The sequence below is a fragment of the Anarhichas minor genome, unplaced genomic scaffold (genome assembly GCF_050575085.1).
Source record: "Anarhichas minor isolate MPS153535 unplaced genomic scaffold, ASM5057508v1 ptg000027l, whole genome shotgun sequence".
NCBI lineage: Eukaryota > Metazoa > Chordata > Actinopteri > Perciformes > Anarhichadidae > Anarhichas > Anarhichas minor.
The window spans coordinates 12,175,926-12,186,875 of record NW_027466473.1 but is presented as its reverse complement, the minus strand read 5'-3'; the positions used below and the strand labels follow the sequence as shown (position 1 = coordinate 12,186,875).

The 10,950-nt window shown below is 40.9% G+C and overlaps 1 protein-coding gene across 2 annotated transcripts; it reads left to right on the top strand.

Moving 5' to 3' along the window:
• Positions 1 to 239: 239 nt before the first annotated feature.
• On the top strand, positions 240 to 9,092 carry nf2b (NF2, moesin-ezrin-radixin like (MERLIN) tumor suppressor b). Of its 2 annotated transcripts, none has more exons than XM_076101720.1 (17): positions 240 to 467; positions 870 to 985; positions 1,626 to 1,751; positions 2,156 to 2,278; positions 2,751 to 2,834; positions 2,975 to 3,043; positions 3,192 to 3,274; positions 3,420 to 3,495; positions 3,607 to 3,744; positions 3,970 to 4,044; positions 4,132 to 4,245; positions 4,396 to 4,518; positions 4,696 to 4,913; positions 5,078 to 5,180; positions 5,643 to 5,773; positions 5,868 to 6,036; positions 6,440 to 9,092. In XM_076101720.1, the coding sequence occupies exons 2-17, from the start codon at positions 896 to 898 to the stop codon at positions 6,485 to 6,487; spliced, it is 1,770 nt and encodes a 589-aa protein (XP_075957835.1). In that variant the 5' UTR covers positions 240 to 467; positions 870 to 895; the 3' UTR covers positions 6,488 to 9,092. The 2 variants fall into 2 exon arrangements, with proteins under 2 accessions (XP_075957835.1, XP_075957834.1); XM_076101719.1 differs by having other exon boundaries at positions 240 to 606.
• Positions 9,093 to 10,950: the final 1,858 nt, after the last annotated feature.

The window sequence follows — 10,950 nt, the reverse complement described above, 5'->3', positions numbered from 1 at the left end:
AAGTTTATATATCTATGACTCACAGATACTCATTTCATAGAAACATCCTTGTAAATCAACTCTTATTAGTTTTTTACATAAATCATGATGTGTAGGTTCCATTCAGCGTGGTGCTGCATTCATGGCCACATACTACCTGCCCTTAAACGCCTGGAAAAGCAATATTTCCGACAACCATTGAACGCGGCAAGGTCTCAAATTCGTGCACATGCGCAGTTAACTTTATCCCGGGCTGCTATTCGTGTTCCCACCTGTAGAGTGACTTTGGAGTCAAAACAAAAATCTTCTGGAAAGTCCTCCTGATATGTAAAAAGCAAGCTAACCAGCGAAAGCACGTAGCTACAGATAACTTCAGCAAAGTGGTTTCCAAGTTTTAAACAACTTTTAACAGCTCCAAAGTAAATCCGTTGGAATCATTTCATTATGGAGATCTCTCCAAAGTTCCGCTCTTTCTACAACTTCTTTTGGTGCGTTTTCGTGGCATAGCTGAAAGGCTAGCGGTGTCTGGTAACATCAGTTAGCTTAGCATTGGACTCCCCAACAAAAAAAAGTGCAGCCTCCTTGTGAGCCTTGTTGGACGGCAGACGTGTGTAACTTAACTCGCTGGTAATGGGCCTTGTCTACACTTAGCTGCATGTTGTGTTTAACTAAGAAGTAAGCTAACGGTAACTCGTGTTGTATTCCCTGTAAAAGCTTAATTTCAACTCAAATACCACTCTCAGTTAACTGTCAGTTAACGGTGGCTTCAATCTCTCCAAAAAGTTTAAACTTGTAAACAACATTGGATTGTTTTGTTCTAGTTACTGGACGCATCCTTCTCTATGTCATGTTTTATCCCGTCTTGAAATACTTCCAATGTGTTTCCACAGGTTCCGTTGACAGCAACACCCTAAAGATGTCTATCCTAGGATTAAAGAAGAAACAGCCGAAGACGTTCAAAGTCAAAGTAATCACCATGGATGCTGAAATGGAGTTCAGCTGTGAGGTATGGATTCATTTAAGCAAGCCCACTGAAGAATGGCCCGAAAGTCACGATGTGTAGACTCATCCAATGCCTTATGAACTAGTTCTGAAGTTCTAGTACCTGTGCTGAACGTAGGAGACCAGACTTAAGCATGTTTCCTCACATCTACAACCATTCATTGTTTAGTGCAAGACGCCGCACGACTTCCTTGGAATCTCATCAGTCAGGGTTTCCCTCAGGGAAATTGTTGAGCAGATGTTGTAAGCTTCCCAGATTCTGGTGCATCTCATTTTGCGATCAATTTAGTTAGAAGGTGACATTCAAATTGACAGTCACGCTCATTAAATACGTGGCATACGCTGTGTGAAATAGTGCCTCTGCTTTTCCCCTCCCCTTATAAAGTGTACAGATGTTTAATGTTGGTGAATGTGGTCTTTATTTCAGGCAAGGTGGCACACCTCCGCTAAAAGATACCGAACAACCCCTCTAAAATCAGCCAAATCAAGATTTAACACAACGAGTAAAGCGATATTCTGTTGAAATATAAGTCCATGTTTGGGCTGCTTTTAACAGGAAATAGTTATAGAACCGCAGCTGTACAACAACACACTGTCTTTCAGCCTCTTAACCCACTGCTCTCTATATCGCTTACTGTTCTCAGGTGAAGTGGAAAGGTAAAGACCTGTTTGACCTGGTGTGTCGCACCGTTGGTTTGCGGGAGACCTGGTTCTTTGGACTCAGGTACACGGTGAAGGACACCTACGCCTGGCTGAAACAAGAGAAACGGGTGAGTGAACCCGTGAAGAGGATTTAAAAACACGTGACGCAAAGAAATGAATGAATTGTGGTTAAAATGTTTCGCACAATGCAGATGATTTGTATGTGTTGTCCAGAATGTGAAAGGTCAGGCTAATCTGAACTATGGGGCTGCAACTAATCATGCAACTCATTGTCAGATAATTCATTTATTATTTAGTCTCTAAAAAATCACAACAACAAAAAATAACCATCACGGTTTACCAGAGTCCAAGGTGACATATTTAAATTGAGAAACAGTCCAAAAGCAAAAGATATTCAGTTTATTAATTGCCTAAAGTGTCACTAATCATGACATGACATTCCCGCTTTAGTGAGGCTGGTCTATTAAACATTACTGTGCACTTTTCTTCTTCTGTTTATTTATTTACGCAGGTCTTGGACCAGGAGGTTCCCAAGGACTCCCCCATAACATTTCATTTCCTGGCTAAGTTCTTCCCAGAAAAAGTAGAAGAAGAGCTGGTCCAAGAGATAACTCAGCACCTCTTCTTCTTACAGGTAACAAAACCGAAAACATGTCTTGTAAAATAACCTTTGGTCTAAGGACGCATTGATCAGACTTTTTCAGGACCGGTACTGATTCGTGGGCTTTGGGTACCGACCCAACACCAATGTTTAATTAACAGGTTTTATGCGTCACTCTGTGGAAGAAACTAGGATCATCTTTTTATGTCTAAGGCAATATCAGGCTTGACTTAAACAAAATATTACAAAGAGATACATAGACATAAATGTACTAAATTGTTATTTATTAAAATGATGGCACCAGATCGCCCCATTGTCGACGATACCCGTTCCAGCCACTTGAGTCAGTGTTAGTGCATCTCTTCTTGGGCCTCATTGTTTTAAAAATACAAAATACTTTCAGAGATTGTGATATCAGTTTTATTTAGGTAAAGAGAATTCATCTCCACGTTTTAGAAAACTGAATTCAATAAATGTTTTTACATTTCTTCAAATTCTTGTATAGGTGAAGAAACAGATATTAGATGAGGAGATATTCTGTTCCCCTGAAGCATCCGTTCTGTTGGCGTCGTATGCCGTCCAGGCCAAGGTAAGAAAGCATTGCAAGGTTCATGTTCTCTCACTGTCATGTTTGTCCTTCCTGTAGCTCAAAAAATACTCTCCTTTTAAAGTCCACCTGAAATTCACAGCTGATGCTTTAAAAAGTCTCCCCGTCACTTTCATTCACAGTATGGGGACTACGACCCAAACTTCCACAAGCCGGGCTTCCTGGCACAAGATGAGCTTTTGCCAAAAAGAGTAAGTTCACATTACTATGTGCACATTTGACTTTTGTAGTTCACTTGTATTGCTTGTCTGTCTGGTGTACTTTAATGCTACAGCAGGTAGCCAATGTCTGTGTGCAGGCATCCAGTACATAATGTTTCTTCCTGTGTCTGTATCGCAGGTTTTGATGCAATACCAAATGACAGCCGACATGTGGGAAGAGAAGATCACAGCTTGGTATGCAGAGCACAGAGGCATCGCCAGGTAGGGCTGACCCAGAAATCATTCTGAAATCCGGCATGTTAAGAGAAATTAACCCCTTTAAAAAAAAACGTGTCGTCCTAGATTCTTGTGTTAACCGTATCGTACTTTGATATCCTCTTCTTTTATTCTTACGCTGTCCATACAGAGATGAGGCCGAGATGGAATACTTAAAAATTGCTCAGGACCTCGAGATGTACGGTGTCAGCTACTTTGCAATCACAGTGAGTGTAAATAACTGTGCCTTGATGTTCTGTCAGTTAAAGTACATTTTTTGCAACCTTAAACATCACCGTCATGTTGGTTTGCATTTGTCCTACACATCCCATTGACAGCAAAATAAGAGGGACACAGACCTGTTACTTGGAGTGGATGCTCAAGGTCTTCACATCTACAACCCCAACAGCAAACTCAACCCCAACAAATCCTTTCCTTGGAGCGGCATCCGCAACATCTCTTACAGCGAAAAGGAGGTAAATGCAAGCAGTGGTCAGAATTATTGCTTTGACTTTAAGTGCAAAAGACAACTGCGAACGCATGAAGCTGTTCATAACATCTGCAACCGTTCAGTACGGGATTTTCACTCTTAACCAGTTGGCTGTAAAGGCAACAAAGCTGTGCTGTCTGTCGAAACTATGCTTAAAAAGTTGTGTCCGTAGTGTAGTAGAAACTAACCCTTTAACGCTCCCATGTTGCAGTTCACAATCAAACCCCTGGATAAGAAGAAAGACGTTTTCAAGTTCTACTCCTCTCAACTGCGGGTCAACAAGCTGGTTGGTTGCCTCTTTGTCCACGTGAACGTTCAACGATAACAAAGTAGATGAGTTATGTGACGTAAGATATTGCCGGTTTGTCTTTAGATCCTGCAGTTGTGCATCGGTAACCACGATCTCTTCATGAGGAGGAGGAAGGTGGACTCCATTGAAGTGCAACAGATGAAGGCTCAAGCCAAAGAGGAGAAGGCCCGCAAGAAGGTCAGTGCTCTCTCTCTCTCTCTCAGCTCCACCACAGCAATAAGAATAACAGATTAGATGTGCTGTACACCATACATACATATGTATACTACAGTCAGGGATCCTGGTTGATTGCCTTAGCTTGAATTGAGTTTCCCGGCATCCATCTAGATGGAGCGTCAAATCCTGGCAAGGGAAAAACAGATGAGAGAGGAAGCAGAGCGGGCAAAGGAAGAGATGGAACGAAGACTCTTCCAGCTGCAGGACGAGGCACGACTGGCCAACGACGCACTGGTGAGAGCTTCATTTATAACTTTTTGGTGAGCTCCTGTTTGGGCAGCAAGCTTTGCATTCCTGGTGTTGATTGAAAGGACGATACAGAGCCAGATTCCTCCATCACGCTAAGCTCTAAACTACCTGTTTGTTTGTAAAAATGCTTCTTTTTTAAATGTTCCAATGCATTTTCTCTAGTTGCGATCTGAGGAGACCGCAGACCTGCTGGCAGAGAAGGCTCAGATTGCTGAAGAAGAGGCCAAGCTGTTGGCCCACAAGGCTGCAGAAGCTGAGCAGGACAGGCAGAGGTTAGAGGTCTCCGCCATGAAGACCAAGGAGGAGAAAAGGCTGATGGAGCAGAAGATGAGGGAGGCAGAGCAGCTGGCTGTGAAACTGGTGGAGCAGTCTGAGAGAAGGTCTGGAACCATCTCGACTGGTGTCGCTTAAAGCACTTGTTTTAGTTGGTTAAAAAGTTATATGTATCCGGAATAAGTGAAAGACACAAAGTGTTCTGCTGTTAAATGCATGTTAATAACCGTGTCTTCCATCAGCCTCGAGCTAACCAGACCTCTGATTCCAGGTTGAAGGAGGCAGATCACCTGAAACAGGACCTGACCGAGGCGAAGGACGCCGAGCGGAGAGCCAAGCAGAAGCTGCTGGAGATCACGAAAACAACATACCCTGTACAGTGACGCTACCGCTGCATGTGTGCTCTTTGCGATGCCTTTGTCATGTCTCTTTGTGGACGAATGTAGCTTCTTTGTGTTTAGAAGGTTGTTATTGAATATCTCCGAAACATAAACACAGCTTCTTTCAGTGCAGTGATTTGGTTAGCTCAGGCCATTGATTACCTGTGATCTTTAGACGGTCATTTATATTACATATTTCTAAAGTATGAGCATTTTCCCACCCAAAACACATAAGCATGAATGCAATGTGCACCACCACCAACTGTTAAGTGTTTTGTTATAGATTGGATTTAGTTGGATAGGAATAGTTTTTTCTTTTGGTGTTGTGACTCAGAATAACAGCTGTCAAAGGGCAGATACGGTGCCATACAAAATGCATTATGTTAAGCTTCATATCACTATAAACGTTTAACGTTGTGTTACTACTTACTCGACATCCGTTCGCCCGTCTTCCAGCTCATAGCCGCCTACTCTGCGCCTCCTGCACCTCCTGAAGCGGCCGACTTGGCTTACGATTCGGCACCGTCGCGCCTCGACTTCAAGGACTCCGACATGAAAAGGCTGTCTATGGAGATCGAGAGAGAGAGGTGAGATTAACTCCCCTGCAACAACACTTTTTCTTTTTTTAGAAAGACTGTACAGATCTGCTCGTGCGTGATATCGTGACGTGCATTAACGCAGGCTGGAGTACATGGAGAAGAGTAAACACCTGCAGGACCAGCTGAAGGAGCTGAAGACGGAGATCGAGTCTCTGAAGCTGGAGGAGCAGCAGCAACAGGCTGGCGTCTACAGCCTCCGCAATGAGGCGAGGGGATACGTCCAGGAGCCCGCCTACGCCCCTCACAGCAACGTACGTATGCTCTTTGTATTCTATTACAATTTACTGGTTACCTGCCAGAATGCTTTATAGAGTAAATAAGTGAATAGAGCTAATACTGTACAGTATATGATGCTGACTAGCCAATCAGAATTGTTATTGTATCCGTGAAGCACAAACATTCTCCTCTACAGTTAAATAAGAAACATTTTTTTGAGCCAAAACATCCAACAGTTTAACGGGTTTCTGTTTTTATATATTCTGTCGTGGGGTGACAAAACATGTAGGATGTGGAGCATATGGAACATTCATTCATTCATCATTTTACATAACTGTACACTCCGAGTTGCTTATCACACCAAAAATGCACATTTCTTTGCACTGAGTTTGGCCTCCTTCGCTCTTTTAAACTGCTCATACCCGTCTTGTTTTGCAGCGAAACTCTGCGTACATGTCTCAGAGGGCCTACTTTGAAGAAGTGTGATCCTAGTCATGCAGTACGAGGAAGGAGGGCACCGGCTGTTGTGACTCAGTGCTTTCTCAACATGTTTGGTTATTGTGTTGTTGTTTTACCTGTTTGACACTAACGGACAGACGCATACACCACGACTGTGTGCTATGGAGAGACAGACAGACACTAGTTTGGCTGCCTGCACAGGTTGTCTTGCTAGGTTGTACCACCTGCTACACTACAGCACCTTCCACAGTTCTTTTTATGAATATATAAATAATGAACACACTAATGTGTGTATCCAACACCGATTCAGGGCATGGTGCTGAAGATGGATGCATTATTGAGTTGCTGATGTTTTCTTGTGGTTTTAAGGGATACTTAGCTGTAAGATATCAGATATAATATCATAACTCAATGACAAGTTAGACGTTTATGCCGTAACAACATTTTGGGACAGATTGAGGTTAACGTTTGATACAAACAGGCTTTAGGCAAAAGTTCCTGCATTTACAGTAATTTGGCGAAATACCTTTTCAGGCTGGAGGATCTTCTGGACAAGTTCTAAATATCCTTATGATTTTGTTCATATGGTCGTCTTCTTTCAAACCAGCAAAGTGTTTCTTGAACTTGACTTTTGAAAACAATAAATAAAACAAAATGCCCAAATTTCTATACATGTACCAAGCTATTGTTGAATGTAGCTTTGAACACTTAAAAACACTCTTGATCATTAATATTTAATGTGAAAAAGTAACATTGTAATCTTGCGGATTAAAGTAATTTATAAAAATAGTAATTTCAACACAGAAAAAAAGTCCAGATTTTGACGAGCTGACGTGTGCAGGGACAGTGTATACAGAGGTAAACGCTGCGTTTTGGTCTTTCACTTGTTTCTTTGCCGGCTTCTGTTACTGGGTTCACAGACTTCCTTTACTGTTCACAGCACACAGGTGCCTCTATTGTTTGTAGTGCCTCATCGTGGTAGTTCATAGGCATGTAGTATACATTTCAAGTTTTTATATTTTGTACTCTAGACTGTTGACGTGCCTTGAACTTTATTTTTTACTATTATGATTGGAGTTGCTACGGTTTTATTTGCTCTCATTGTGCTCATGTGTCTTAGCATTAGGTCCACTTTAAGTTTGGGGTTAACGCCATACCCGGACTGACTTACAGATTCATGGCATTCCTGTTCTCTTGTTTTTCCTCGGCTCATGTACTTCTCAGGGTCAGTGTTGGAGACAATCACTGCGGGTAGAATCTAATTGTTTTCCCCTGAGATAAACAGTATGGTATCCATTAACTTTTACCTTGTTGAACAGGCTGCTTGTATTTAACTTGGTTAAGGCCAATATTAATTCACACGGTAAAGATGATTGACAGCGTTGTGTGCACTGTATTTAACAAATATAAACTTAGTGGAAGTTTATTCTACTACACTCCTCATTGCATCCTTACAAAGGGAGAGGCTGGATGCAAGATGCACAGCCAGACACTGCGTGTTGTTTATTTGGACCGGCCTGTTGGACAGACTTCTTCATGGACTGAACACTGACAAACGATTGGTTCATTTTGGCGCATTGATATATAAATGAGGCCAACATTGGTCTTGTGTAAATGGTATTGTGTCTTTTTTTTTTTTCAAACCATTGCATAAGTGCTTCAATTTGCATCTTTGACCTTATTTATTTGTCCTATAAATCCTTAAATAACGTCACCATACGTGTTTTCTTGAGGTCATTGTGGGGAGTTAAGTGTTTCATTTTTCTAGAATGGGATTTTCTTGCCAAATTCAAGTCCAGTTGTTAAAAAAGAAAAATGTTTTGACACCTAAAACAATATTGTACTCGAGGGGATGCCTTTTGTTTCTCACATGCGCAACAAAATTGTGTCAATGATTTGATTTGTGAAATGATTTTGTTCATATAATTTCATTACAACAGTGATCATACAGCAATGTTTTCCTGATGTTTGTGCAGACATAAGTTGTCTCATAGACAATGGTTTAATCATTCTTGCATAATGTGTCAGTTCATTTAGTAATCTTAACTATGGAGCAAAACATTTCCTGTTTTTTAATAATGGATCATTCTTATGAATTATTTATCTGCATATGAATGTGCTTCAAATACACATTTGACAGACAATCCAAATGCCTAATTGGGCGATTGGCTTGGACCTTTGCAGAATAATTAACTCATGTCCAGTAATGGCAATTTGTACAAAATGTCATCCGAGTCATTTAAGAGTCTGCTCTTTACCCCCGAGGTTTGGCCGTTTGCAATGATCATGTTGCTGTAGTGCAGTTTATAGATGAATTGCTGAGACTGAATGCTGAAATTTAGTGGACGAGTTTACACTTCAGTCTGAATTTTGCAAATTAAGGACATTAATTTGCAACTATTACATGACATTGCTATTTATACAATTTAGTGGAGATCAGGTGTAGTCAACTATCTCAACATCTAGTAGTTTCTACAGAGCACACATTTGAGGGTGTAACTATTTTTGTTAAATACAGCAGTAATATGCATTCATAAATATTCATATTAAAATACAGAGTGAAGAGCGTTATTGTGTTGACTAAAGCCATTTGGATTTGTGTGGAATGAAATAAAAATGTACCCTAATTTGATATTGTTGTAATGACCTCATCAAACCCATGTTGGGCTATATTAATCTAACAGTTTGTACCGTGACTTTTAATACATTAAACCAAAACAGCATGGTATGAGTTGGAGGTCGAATGTTTTTTAAAGGCTGATATAAGAACAATAGGTTGGAGAAGGAAAAAGTAGACTGCAGATTAATAGGCCAATAACTGTTAAGAGCCGATAGTGTTGCGTTATATATTAGAGATATAACTTGTGGGGAGAAATAAACTGAAAACGGGTCTGATATGACACCAATAAAAGCCAAAATAATGCATTTAAAGTCTTCTATACACAGTGTATGGTTTTATCATGGAGTGGAGAATTACTTTCTGATGAAAAAGAAAAAGAAAAAAAAAATCATTGATCAAAATAATAAATATCTAAAACATAATTTAAAGCACTCGCAGCAAGAGGGGCCCAGGTTCGATCCCGGGCTGCATGGCCCTTCTGTGTACAGTTTGCATGTTCTCCCCCCGTCAGCGTGGGTTCTCTGCCTTCCTCCAACAGTCCAAAGACATGCAGCCCAGGTTCATTGATGACTCTAAATTGCCCGTAGGTGTGATTGGTTGTCTGCCCCTACATATCAGCCCTGTAGTAGTCTGTAGTAGTCTAGATCCAATGGCAGCTGGGATCACTCCTCCACATTTTGCAAAGTCAAGAAAAAAAATAGATGCAGTTGTAGTGATGAGGTGGCGCTTGGGAAATATTCAGGCCGTATAACAAAGACGCAGACAAGTTGTTTTGTAGAAATTGAGAAGACTCGTATTTTCTTACCAGCACTGCTCCAGTCTCGTTAGTTACAACCTGACCTACAAGAGAGAAACATTTCTCAGTGGAAACACAGCGACAACTTATCAAAAGTAGAACACTTCTACGACAAAACAGCAAGTATACAACTACTGTATAAAAACTCCAGTATCAGCACAATACATTTGTTCAGTTGACATGGAACAAAAGACAAGTCAAGACGCAAGGTAAAACTTTCTCAACAGTTGTTTCACTAATGCTCAGGGCATGATACACAAGATAAAGGTTAGTTTGCAACATGGACACTGATGAGAAGCTGTTCACCTTGTGATCTTAGCTCGTGTCTCCTTTTCTGTTCATGCTCCCTCCAGGCTTTTTCTTATCAGCCTTGGCCTCTCTAATGGATAACAATTAGCAGACGCTCTGCCAGTTCTCAACTCTGAATGATCAAACGTAACATGATTACACATGCAGTAAAGGTATTCAAACATGACATGTAGTGTGTGTGATGCGTAATCTCCCTCACAACATACACAATGGGCAGGGCCGTGCTTGCTGCCTCCAGTCTTTATGCTTAGCTCATCTCACTCTTAGGGGGAAAAAGTTAATAAGTGCATTGCCCCAAAATGTTGACCTGTAAAGCTTACTTCAGGTACAGTAGCACCCACAATAAAGTTCCCCTATATCAAGAAAACAATCAAAGCAATGCACGGTACTGTATCAAGCTACTGTACATTTACATTTATATTGAAAATACTTTTTTTTTAATAATTTGGCTGTTTTATCTGTTGTGTTTTTTTTCCTGTTTTGTGTGAACCCAAGATAAGGTGATGGTGGGAGGTGACAAACCGTGAAATCTGACGGGGGATTGGTAGAGAAGTGTTCTCTGTCTCTATCATATCTTCTGTGAGAACATATGACTATGAATGACCTTATTTAAAGAAACAACCAAAACCCCAAAGACCCTTTCTCCACATCAGACTGGATGACCCATGACTCTATGGAGAGCTGCCCCCGGCGAGTCAGATGTCTGTACTTAGAACAGAACTTTTACCTAACCTATTTGTTTTGATCTATATTATTATTCAACAA